At 43.1% G+C, this 12,742-nt stretch overlaps 5 protein-coding genes across 5 annotated transcripts; 3 read left to right on the top strand and 2 right to left on the bottom strand.

The window, feature by feature from the left end:
* Window positions 1-305: 305 nt before the first annotated feature.
* SAMD00019534_098660 (hypothetical protein) lies at window positions 306-1,193 on the bottom strand (the record flags this gene model as incomplete). The annotated part of the gene is made up of 2 exons (XM_012894898.1): window positions 306-925; window positions 1,085-1,193. 2 exons carry the CDS (start codon window positions 1,191-1,193, stop codon window positions 306-308), a joined length of 729 nt encoding a protein of 242 aa, XP_012750352.1.
* A 1,110-nt stretch (window positions 1,194-2,303) lies between these two features.
* On the top strand, window positions 2,304-6,504 carry SAMD00019534_098650 (hypothetical protein; the record flags this gene model as incomplete). Its single annotated transcript, XM_012894897.1, has 6 exons — window positions 2,304-3,414; window positions 3,931-4,167; window positions 4,246-4,824; window positions 4,908-5,223; window positions 5,298-5,815; window positions 5,897-6,504. 6 exons carry the CDS (start codon window positions 2,304-2,306, stop codon window positions 6,502-6,504), a joined length of 3,369 nt encoding a protein of 1,122 aa, XP_012750351.1.
* Window positions 6,505-7,190: 686 nt separating this feature from the next.
* SAMD00019534_098640 (hypothetical protein) lies at window positions 7,191-8,609 on the top strand (the record flags this gene model as incomplete). The annotated part of the gene is made up of 1 exon (XM_012894896.1): window positions 7,191-8,609. A coding segment is annotated over one exon (1,419 nt), but the record flags the coding sequence as incomplete, so codon positions are not given.
* A 441-nt stretch (window positions 8,610-9,050) lies between these two features.
* SAMD00019534_098630 (hypothetical protein) lies at window positions 9,051-9,381 on the bottom strand (the record flags this gene model as incomplete). The annotated part of the gene is made up of 2 exons (XM_012894895.1): window positions 9,051-9,140; window positions 9,241-9,381. Coding segments are annotated over 2 exons (231 nt in total), but the record flags the coding sequence as incomplete, so codon positions are not given.
* A 919-nt stretch (window positions 9,382-10,300) lies between these two features.
* Window positions 10,301-11,031, top strand: SAMD00019534_098620 (hypothetical protein; the record flags this gene model as incomplete). Its single annotated transcript, XM_012894894.1, has 2 exons — window positions 10,301-10,631; window positions 10,712-11,031. The coding sequence occupies 2 exons, from the start codon at window positions 10,301-10,303 to the stop codon at window positions 11,029-11,031; spliced, it is 651 nt and encodes a 216-aa protein (XP_012750348.1).
* Window positions 11,032-12,742: the final 1,711 nt, after the last annotated feature.

The following is a 12,742-nucleotide window of genomic DNA, read 5'->3' as shown; positions in this document are numbered from 1 at the left end:
TAATAAAAAACCTGTTGTTGTTGTAACATCTCATCGCTGATGTCATGTCATGTCTTGATTGATAGATAGATAGTATCGTTTAAGGTTTATTGGTGGCGGATCGATGGTACTGTATGTCTTCCTTCTTCCTCATTCATCTAGAGGATGGTATATAAACAAGCTGTAGGTTGAGTGTAATGTATGTATGACTGATTGATTGTAGTTGTGCTGATACAACTGCTACGACCATTGCTCGCCAGGTACCTGGAGAGTCGCAGCAGGGGACTGTTATGTATGTTAGTGAATGATTGTTTGAATGTTGCTGCTTAATGAGCTGGAGCGTTGTGAATGACGTTCTCTGGACGCTCGCGACGATTAGCATAGACGTCCAATGTATCGGTGTGCAGCTCCTTGGCTGACTTGAGGTTCTGAACCTCGTGCTCCTGAGCAAGAGTGGAGTGATCGTCGAGGAGGAGCTCGCGGTTGGCAACGTCCTCTTGGGTGGCGGGACGGATGAAGCGGGCGGGGCTGCCACCCCAGACCTGGTTCTGTGGAACGACGGTGTTGGCGGGCACGATCGAGCCGGCCTCGAGCGAGGCGCCCGACTCGATGCGGACGCCCTCCAAGACGATGGAGCCAGTGCCAATGACGACGTTGGAGTCGATCGAGCAGCCGTTGAGGATGGCGCCTGGGCCGACGTAGACGTTGGTGCCGATGGTGGTCTGCTTGTCGCGTGTTGCGTTGATCACTGTACGGTCGCTGATTATCGAGTTGGTGCCAATAATGATCGCATTGGTATCACCGCGCAGAACAGTGTTGTACCATACTGATGATTGATGTCCGATCCTAACACTTCCAATCACACTAGAGTTTGGAGCAATGAATGCTTCTCTTCCCAAATGTGCAATGTTTCCTCTGAATGGCATAACTCTGCTATGTCTATTCACTATATATCATCGTCGTCATTGTCATTGTCATGTGATTGATTGATTGATGTTAGACTTGATTCGTTCATTCATTCATTCATTCATATCTCTTGTGTCTGTCTCTGTCCCTGTATTCATTCATTCATTCATTCGTTGAATCGATGATCATTGACACGTACATTTCTCGATGTAAGCATAGTTGCCTTGGATCGAGCAGCCTAGTCTGTCCAAGGCCTTGCCAGTCGATCTGATTGAGTCGCCCAATACAGCAAACACAGTCTTGAACATCTCTTTATATATATATGATGTGTATCGAAGTAATGTAGTCTGATTGATTGTGTTTGTTGTAATATATGTTGTTTGATTGATCTTTGATCATTGATGTGTGAGGGCAAGGGTACGACCCAATGATCGTTTTTCGATCATACAAGCTGAAAAATTTAATGCCCGGGCATTACCATTTTGAGCCTGATACTGCCCCCATTTAGTAATGTAGTTGTACTGCACATGTGAATATGTTGTTGAATCTTAAGTACTATAAATGGTTAAACAGATAGATAACATTATATACAACACAGTTACTTATACTAAGAATCAAATACTTGGAAAGAGATAGATAGAGGATTGACAGGAGGCAGAGGGAGACAAGAAGGAAGGATGTTGGATACATTATCAACATACATACTCAAACATTTATTTAGTTGTATAAGTAATGATGTAGATATTATTTGTTTGTTATTATGTTGTCATAGATTTTATGATCAAAGACAGACTATTGTGGTGTTGCAAACATCACAGATTAGATTACTGTCTTTGATACCATTGCTAAAAGGTCTGAAGATTGCAGATATCAATCAGACTACAAGTTTGAATGAAACACATGGTATTGACCGACATGGAAACCTCACCATCTTCAAGTGGCCAACCGAGGATGAAGATGCGCCTTCGCCAATCCCCAACACCATCACACAGTTAATATTGAGCCCTGATACTCATGTTTCAAGATATGCCACCAAGCTGAAACCAACCACTTTGCCAACGTCCCTGAACACATTGCTGCTGGGTAGACAATTCATTCAGAAGATCAAGCCCGGCGTGCTCCCCAATCAAATTACATCACTCACGTTCATGTACAAATCATGGTACAACCATCCTTTGGCAATTGGAGCGCTGCCCAGCTCACTTACTGATCTTCAGTTCAAGTTCTCTGCGTCATTCAATCAACCATTGATCGTCGACTCACTTCCAAACACACTCCGACGTCTGACTCTTGGAAATACCTTTAACTATCCGATTGATCCGGGTGTCCTGCCACCTTCGCTCATCTATCTGAAGTGTGGATCAAGGTTCAATGAGCCATTACAGGTCAAATCACTCCCTCCATATCTCAGCTATCTGATGCTTGGATCAGACTTTAACCATCCAATCAAAGTTGGTGTACTTCCGCCAAATCTACTCTACTTGAACGTTGGGTCCACATTCAACTTTAGTATCGAAATTGATGTCTTGCCACCAAAGCTGGTCAAGTTGGTGTTTGGCTTCAGGTTCAACTCGGTCATTGCCCGCAACGCCCTTCCATCATCGATTGAATCCATTCACTTTGATTCCGACTACAACCAGCCAATGGAGAATATTGGACTTCCAAAATCCCTACGCAAATTACGCTTTGGCTGGGAGTACAACAGTGCCATACCTCCAAACATGCTTCCTCACTCACTTACAAAGCTCAAGTTTGGCTACCAATATAACCAACCGCTCGTCCCTGGATCTCTCCCTCCATCGCTAAGACGGCTGATGTTTGGTGCGCGATTCAACCAGCCAATGGTCGCTGGTACACTCCCCTCATCGTTAACTGAGCTGATAGTGGATGGTAACATTACCAATCTTGGTAATGATCAAGGAGTGTTGCCACCAGGTATTCGTTGTCTGCGACTGGCCATGAACTTTAATCAACAACTCACTCTTCCGCCAAAGCTCACTGACCTAACATTTGGTTATCAATTCGACCGGCCAATCCATATCGATGCACTCCCTCCAACACTAGTCAACCTGACGTTTGGAAGTGATTTCAACCAGCCACTTGTGCCAGGCTCGTTGCCCTCCAGCCTTAGATCAATCACATTCAACGCACATTACAGCCATGTTCTGGCACCGGGCACAATGCCAACGTCGCTCACCAGTATCACCATCGAGTTGTCGCATTTCAACTGCTATGTTGACTTGTTCCCATCCATCCCATCTGCAGCCCGCGTCTGTCTGGTGTCACACAGCTACGACTTTGAAAAGCTGAGCCAACTGGGCAAGCTGTACAGGCATCCTGACGTCCTCAACTATGTTGTCAAGGGTGTGACACATGATATCTCCCTTCGCATCTTGGACGAGAAGTATACCCTAGTTCTCAGACCTGATCTCGTCGGAGGTCTAAGATCAACAGACATTGTATTCAAGACCTCCACTGGCAGCAATAGCAACAGATCCAGTAAAAGTGATACTAATAGTGATGGTGATGGTAATTCACGTGAACCTATTGTCAATGGCGATCACGACGATTCAATCATCACAATGGGACAATGATACAGACATACTTCTGTCTTATCAGTGTTGGCATTACAATGATGATGAAGAATATCGTTGTGAGTGTGGTGGAGTGTTGCCATGACGACTGTCTAACCCCCACACGAAACCACTCACTCACACACGTATCTTACTACTTTCACCAACTTGGAGCCAACTTCTGCTTCTTTGAACATATATGCGCCACAAAAAGTGGTGTTCGAACTCAATCTGGCGAAGATAATATAATATAAATTGTTGTACGATATTTAAACAAACAGATACAGATAAAGATAATAATATAATACAGATAATAATACAGGACTTAAGTAACATGCTGTAATGGGAGGAGTACAAAGTAAAAAGTTGTTAAAGAAATGTAAATGTCAACAACTAGGTGTCAGCTGAGCATCATCTTAGCATTAGTATTAGCATTGAGAGAGAACTGACACATACATATACACATATATAGTGGAGGCGAGTGAGGTTGAGAAGATCACAACTTTATTCAATGATTTGTCATCAGTGGTGAAGAAGAATAGGATTGTGGACAGGGATGGATTCAAGAGATTCCATTTCCTCACTGGTCCTCTGGGCGACAGATTGTTCAACCTGTTCGATATAAAAAAGACGGGAATGATGACACTCGAGGAGTTCCAGATGAGTCTAGCAGTCTGTGGCAAGGGTACAGAGAAGGAGAAGGCATTATGTAAGTGTTGTTCGTTCATTGTGTATGTATGATTGAGCGAGGATACTAACTCTCGCCAACCACCAATCAATCAAACAGTGATATTCAAGTTCTTGGATATTGATGATGATGAGATTATAACGAAAGAGGAGTTGTCTGTTCTGTCATTGGTGACATTGGAGTCAAACTCTCCAAAGATGCCAGCTCCAAGACCTGCAGCAGCAGAGGAGACTCAAGCGGATAACCCAATCGTGGCAAGCTTGGTGGAGATGGGATTCACAAGGGCAAAGGCTCACCAGGCCATCAAGGCAACAGAGAATGGCACAAAGGGACAGGGTTCGTCACCAATGGAGGTCATTACTTCGTGGATACTACAGAATGAATCCAGTCCTGATATTGGAACTACACCAGATGTGCAGCAGCAACAGCAACAGGTGTCACCGAGACAAGTCGTCTCTGTGAAGCCTGACCAAAAGACGATGGATGAGTTGACGGCTGGACTGGCCGTCTCCACAATCTTGGGCACCTTTGAGGCACTGTTTGACACGATCGACAAGGACAAGACAGGAAAGATCAAGTTGACTCAGTACAAGAAATGGTCACAGGCATCAAAGAAGCCACAAGAGCTGGATACACTCATCAAGCCAATCACAGGACTATTCGTTAGAGCATTAACATGTAAGATTGATTGGACTTCAAACAACAACAAGCATGTACTCGGCCACAGTCACACTCACTCGCGCGCATACACATTACAATAGGGAAACAACAAGGCGGTGATTTGGCATCAATCTCATCATCATCAGATAGTATCAGCGAGAAGACTGAGGAGAAGACAACAGCACAACCACCAGAGACCAGCGCAAAGGACTTGAAGAGGTTCTCATCAGTATCTAGCATTGATACATCAAAGACAAGAACACCACCGCCACCTCCAAAGAAGGAGGCATCTCTTGCCAAACTGGACAAGAAGGCAGAGCCTGCGCCAGTGTCACCTCGCGAAGATCCAAAGGCCAACAAGTTGGCCACCTCTGGAGAGCATGACTCATTCTCTGATTTCTCAGACAGTGATGACGAGTATGTGTAAAACACATTTGATTGACGATCAATCAGCTGATATCCTAACATCGTGATCATCACACAAACTACAGAGTCATCAAACCAGCGATACAGGTAGTGATTAGGGAGAAGCCAATCGAGCCAATCACAAAGGAGCCATCTTTGGTCGACTTTACACCTGATATTATCAAGCCAGAGAGAGCGCAGACATTGAGGATTCGTGGATCAAGACCAAGCAGCTCACGAGCCTCGCTCACCGGTGCCTTTGGCACCCTTCACCCATCGTCCCAGGCACAGCAGCTGTATGCTGCCATCACACCAACAACAACATCTGCCACTGCCGCCTCGACCTCATCCACCTCATCCACCTCAGCACCTCCAGCTGCCCATCCTGCTGTTCTGGCCACTCAGACATCGGCCTCGACCACAGCCAACAACACACCAGACTACATCTCAGACTCCTCGTCCACCATCTCCACAGCGAATGCTGGAACTCCATTCAAGACCATGCCAGCCGGCCTGGAATCAATGAAGCTATGTGTAAAATATTTAGAACAAGGAGACTTTGCCGAGTCCCGCACTCATCTAGACCAGTGCATCCAACAGATCAGTATGTCACTCATTCATTCATTCATTGACCAGACCTGGCAAGATCACTAACAATCAATCAAAACAGAACAATCGACAACAGACATCAACAGGATACGTAATGACATTATCTTTTGCGTTGGATATAGGGTTGCGCTTGCACTACTTGAGGAGATACAATTGTTGGATCAGCAATACAAAGCTTCGGACAATGAACAGGAACGAACGACCTTGATCACACGACTGGGAATCCTCTCGCGATATTTAGTTGGTCTTCCACTACAATCTCAGCATCGTATTGTTTGCGCCAACATGGCCGTCAGGTACAATCTAGAGGCCAGGAACTATGGCATCGCCTCAAAGACCATCGATCTTCTACTACAGCAACAACAACATATCGTGTCGAGTGAGGATCGCACTCGCCTGGAAGCACAGCAGGCGACATGTCAGGAGAATCACAACACGAACCACTCATTGCCAATATACTCGTGTCCCGCGTGCAAGGCCACCAGCTCACCCATTGCCGATGACCGTGTGTTACCATCGGCATGCTCCTGTAACCAACCATACCGCTTCTGCTTCAGCAAGTTTGAGCCGATCAAAGAGCAGGACCACCTGGCCTGCGACTACTGCCACTCTATCACCACAACCAGTAACAAGGCGTCCCCATGCACCATGTGTACGATTGGTCAAGTGGACATTCGCTCCTGAGGAGTGGAGTCATCATCATGACCATTTAGATCCATCCTATACCTGTCCTTCCATCCTACCTTGTCAAATAAATCACAGAATCGGTATACTTCATTCATTCATTCATTCATTCGTCCATTCAATAAATCATCATTCATAACCATGTCGGGAAGTGTTGTTTTGAACTTAGACCAATCAATAATGAATGCGAAGGGGTGTCGGCGTCCGTCTAGGAGGTCCAATCAATGACACGCTGAAGGGGTATTTCATATTCCAAAAAAGGATATTGTTGCCCAAAAGTTAAATTAAAGGACCAAACATGTTGATAGAGGTGAGTGATCTGACTTTACAGGCTGGTGAGCCAAGCTAAGTAAGTGAGCAAGTGACTCTAAGGGGGTGAGGTGAGGTGATTGAAGAAGGTAATCTTGTTTATTGCTTGTTTGAGTGAGAGTGTGTGAATGTGTTGCGATGGTTGAACAAACTTGGAAGTGAGTGAGTGAGAGAGCCACTCTACACCAACCCTCAAAGGATGTTTGAAGTGAAGTGTTAACGTTCATTCATTCATTCATTCATTCAGCCAGTCTTTGATGATTCTCTGTCTCTCTCTTTGACATTTATAATATGTGTACACATACATATAAATAAATATATCAATCAAAAATAACAAAGAACACAACCAAACAACTAACAAACATACTTAAAGAAGGATGTACACACCGCGTACTGCACAAATGGATGCGGAGGATGTCTCATTGCTCAATCCTTTCTTTTATACTGGTTCTGATTTGTCATCACCTACAACGATGGACATTTGGAATGATAATACCAGTTATGTTCCTCCAAATACAATGACTGAACAACAACACAACTTTAAAACATCTATTGCATCACCATCAATGACAACCAGAACCTTGGGCTTGAGCAACCCGCCAACTCCATCATCATCAAGGCCAAGCCGACTATATGACAATCAACAAGGATTGAAGAATCTACTGTTTATGGAAGATGACGATGATGAACTGGATCTAAAGACAAAATACTATATTAAGCCATTCAATCATAATCAAACAAAGAGTCAACAGCATCAACAAACACCTAGCAGACTGTTCACTCATACACCTACAACATTATCAACAGAAGATAGTAAGCAACAGGGCAATGGTGGAAGTAGAGCTGGTTTCACATCAATATTGTCACGTCATCCTATGGAACAAGGTTCGCCCTTATTCGACTCACCTCCACTTAAACCAAACAAAACAACATCATCTTTATCATCACCATTATCAACAACAACTACTTCAACATATAATAAGCATAATAGATACGCTACCAGTGGTACCAGTCCCAACCCTTCGTCGCACTCATCCCCATCAATGGCACACTCGCCATCATCCGTCAATACAAAGAGTGCTGGAAACTCATCTCCTACATTTGGAAAAGCAATTCAACAAGAAGAGGAAGACAATGATCACTTTAGTTATGAAGACGATCAGATCAGAGAGTTGACAACCAACGACAATGACTACTTTGTTTGCCAAGCTTGTGGCATGCAACAGTACCATCAAGTTCATCATCATCACCATCATCAACCACAACAACAACATCATGAGCTGGACTCGAACCCCAACTCTGAGTCTCACTCTACTCCTCCAACATTCAACGTCATTGAACTGCTCATCCAGCAATGGTCCAAGATATCTCAACGTGTGTCCATGGTGGCGCTCAACGAGACTGGTGGCGGACGCGGTTCAGTCGGCCGTCCCACCACCCGCAGCGGAATGTCCTTTTTTGTTCGCCTGTCCATCCTGCCCTTCCTGCTCAGTGCATTCGTTCCCTTTACATTCTGCGTTGTCTGTTTCTTAATCGTTCTATCGGCTCTCTCCCTGTCCACACTGGCGGCCTTTGTATTCCTGTTGCTCACAACACCCTTCTTCATTGTGGGCATTGTCGGCTTCCTCTACGTGGCCACATTCATCATCAACGGTTCAATCGTGGGTGGACATCGAACAGTCATAGTTCTTGGCGTCTCACTCTTTGAGCTGCTCATAAAGTCGGTGCACTCAACCATCATCTATCTGGCCAACATGTACAAAGGTATCAACAATGGCAGATCACTTCGACACAGATAGAGTGAGTGACATATATTCAACCAACTCCACAAATCCAATTATCTGTATCATACATACAACTTAACCTGTCAGACATGCTCATCCACTTCCAATGTTGTGCATGGTCTCTCGCGCTCCAACAAGTCGGTTGAAGTGCGCCTCGCTATTTCATTCCAAAGTATCGTCCAGTCCAATAAATGATAATATCCACATTTATTTCTGATCCAAGTCGATACATCCTATTGTTGCTGACGCCTTTGATTATATACAATAATAGACCGTCTCTGTTATAAATAATGGAAGTGTGTATTGTTGCCTGCTACCAGTTTACAAGTTGCTGCGACCTTTTGGCACTGCCTGTCTTCTCCTCTCTTCTCCTTTCTTCTCTTCTCTAGTCTTGTGTTGTCTTATGATACATGTTCGTATTGTATATCTTGTTGTTTGATTGAATGAACACTATCAATCCCATAAGAATAGCATTCCAACAAATGATTCGTATTGAATGTATCCAGAGTTCTGTGGATCGGCCTCGTAGATCATCTCCTCAATCTATTGTTGGTTGAAGGATAGTCTTTGTGTTAATCAACTCGTTCTGTCTTGTTGCTGTAGTGTTGTTGATTGTTGTTGTTGTTGTGTTTGACAAACATACCTCATCATGTGGCATCATGTCTCCGAGCTCAGTCAAGACCTTTCTCAAGTAGTCCACAGTGACGTATCCGTTTCCATCACGATCGAACACTTTGAATGCTTCGATAACTTGTGCCTTGGTGTTGACGTGGTTCATTCTTATTTATATTATATTATATATGTATGTATATGTATGTTATGACTACTGATTGATTGATAGTTTTGTTTGATGATAATTGTTTTGTAAACAAAGTCTCCCATCATTATGTCAAAAACCCACAAATCAGATGGCTTTTGATTATTATTTGAATCTATTTTTTGTGACTGATGCCAGTCTTGACCTCTTTTTTTTTAGAGTTCTTTAGACTTGATCCTTTAATGTTGTAGTAATAATAACAATAGGTATGATGTCAGAGATAATAGATTCTTTGTAACACGATAAATATCTAATTTTTGATATTTTTTAGTTTGATCGATTGATTGAATCAACAACCAAAACCATAATTCAAATAAGTTTCAAACAATCATGTGCTAAAAGTAGTGTGAAGAATAAAGATTAGATGGGGAAGTGCACCGGTGCCCTGTTACTTCGATTAACATAATCTCAAACAAACTTTCACTTGAAATGAAAAGCTTACTTGGCCTGCGTATACCCATTCGACCAAGGCAAGCGCCTCGGACGAATGACCACAGACACCGCCATCACTTCCCTTTTAAATCTTTGATCTTTGATAATAGATGGATCTTTGATCAATCATAGATGGATTGTAAGTGATTGTCATATGACCATTGTCATTGAGACCTTACGATGGTTCGGACCAGGAACGGGACCAACCCCTGGGCTAAGTGGGGGTCGGATAACCCTTTTGCCAAAGAAAAAAGGTAGAAACGAAAGATCTCAACAATGTCGAGAATGACCCGAGGATAGAGTTGACGACACATCATCATCATCATTGCAACAATAACAAAAACAATACACATAACCTTGTAAAACAGATAAATATACATCATACATTGTAATAAAAATGGAACCATTAATCAATGTTGATAGTTCAGTTGACTCGAGATGGACTCGTCTTGGAATGTCAGACTTGCAAGACATACTGAATGTGAATGCAAAGTCATTCTTGAACGATCAGTATCTCAACTATATGTTCCACGAGATTGAAAAGGAGGAGAGAGCACCATTCATTAGAGCAATTCAAAAGGCGTTCATCAAGCAGACGATTGGTGCCAATCAGAGTTATTGCATTGGTGACAAGGCCACTGATGGCGTTCGTTCACTTGCCCTAATGTTGCCGCCCCAGGTTTCCTGGCCCGAGGACCTCTGGGAGGTCTACACACAGAAGCAAGAGAAGATCCTCCTCGGTCGATCACTCACTGACACTTACGATAGATTCATTGAGCTCGAGGGTATGTATCATGTCGCGTGTCTGGTCACGCTCAATCACTCACTCTATCAATCAATCAACCAATCAATCAACGTAACATAGAGTTCTTCTCTGAACGATTCGAACACTTCAATGCTATCGATGGATACTACTTGTTGATATTGTCAACTGATGAGACTTATCGTGGACAGGGATTGGCCAACAAGATTATGAACATATTGGTGGAGAAGTTGGACAGAGAACAAAAGTCATGCTATCTCGAGTGTACAAACTCCAAGCTATTGACATTCTACGAACGTTATGGATTCCAAGCATTGCAGACTACAAACCTACCTATCATTCCAGCCAACATCTCATTGGATCTCGTTCCAAAGGTTACATTCTTTAAGCGAATGCCCAAGCCTCTGACATCGAATCAATAAATGAATGAATGAATGAATGAACATGTGCAAGGCATATACTATTTTACTTACGTAAGTAAGAGCTTTTGATTGATTGTTTGATCTTAAGTGTATCCTAGTTCACTCTAAACATAGATATTTATAATATTACTTCACACAAGTTGATGAGGAGGCTATTTGATCTGAGATGATTGAATGATTGAATGATTGATCATAGATTGGAGATGTGTATGTGATTAACACCTCCACTTCCTTGATAATATCAAGTGTAATGTAGGAAGACAACAGACATAGTAACACCACTTCAATGAATGTCCTCACGCCCTTGGAAGGTCGACCTTCCTCGTCCTGTCCTTGGACGATGGATTAGCTAACCAAACCAAACTAATCCAAACTTACCTTGTTGTTGTTGTTGTTGAATGAACTGTTTGAGTTTGAAAATGTTGAACTAAGTTTGTCAACAACAGAGTGAAGCTTTTAAAGTATACAATCATACATACACAAATAACTATCTTTGGATAATCAACCAATCCAATCCCGGTTGCCACCATCTTGTGTTATTATTAGCGCCTGATGCATTTTGAAACGAAATGTTAGCACTGGAATAGTTGTCGTGAACTAAAGACGGCCTTCGCGGGGCCTAAAAATGGCCCCCATTACGGGTTTGCTTTTTCTCAAGTCAGTGTGACACCCCTCTCTTTGATTGGGTTTGGGCGATTTACCGGGCCTGCCTCCACAAACAGCAACAATGGGCAATCACCATGGTTCCTGATTTGGATAAGGGCGCCCTGTTTGCAAACAAGGTCCACCACCAACCGTGATGTTGATCCCCATCAGTCATTGTAAATGATATCTTTGAGGTACAGTCGTGTCGTGTGCATGGATGGGTCTGTCGGGGATTCTCACCAAGCAATCGATCATTGGTTGATCACACTTCTTAAGAGTGTACAACTATCAATCTGACAGTCATTGTTGATTGATTAATCATTCTACGTCTACAATTAGATAGATCAGCTTTGTTCAGCTCCAGCTCTCAACACCTCCCCATTACTCAAGTTCCTTCGTGACCAGTTCCTACCTACCTTATCAACTTGCCTGTCTGCCTACCTTGCACATAAAAGTGAGTGTTTGACCTTCTCCTCCTCATCCTCATCCTATTGAAATAATATTGGTTTGTAGAACATTCCTACATCCATACTTGTTCTTTACTTGTAATTGTAACACTACCAACAACAACAACAACAACATTACTGATTGATTGACTGATCATTATCATTCATTCATATTCATTCAATCACTTTATCTCTTTATCAGTATCAACTTCACACACCCACATCATTACCAACATCATCACTATTACCACACCATCATCATCAACATTACCACATCAGGCCATCAGTCCAAGTTCCATTATCCATTATCCATTACCACACACACACACACACATACACTTCTCGTCACTCTTAGAGTCAGACGGACATCACTATACCCAAACCTCTGGTGTGATGATATCACTTTCGGTGTCGCCTACAAATCACATCACAGCCATCCAGCTCCAGCCAGCCAACAGCACACAGCCACTGCCACCCATTCATACCAACGTCTGATCATCATTCCACATCAGTCCAGTCCAGTCAATCAATTAATCAAACAATCAATCAACACACCTCTTCAATAACAAACCATCAATCTCCTTTACTCATCAGTCTACAGCTTCTGAAGCTCCACATCC

The sequence above is a fragment of the Acytostelium subglobosum genome (genome assembly GCF_000787575.1).
Source record: "Acytostelium subglobosum LB1 DNA, scaffold: scaffold24, whole genome shotgun sequence".
Lineage (NCBI taxonomy): Eukaryota > Evosea > Eumycetozoa > Acytosteliales > Acytosteliaceae > Acytostelium > Acytostelium subglobosum.
Note: the sequence above shows the minus strand (reverse complement) of the source record. Positions and strands in the feature narration are given on the sequence as shown.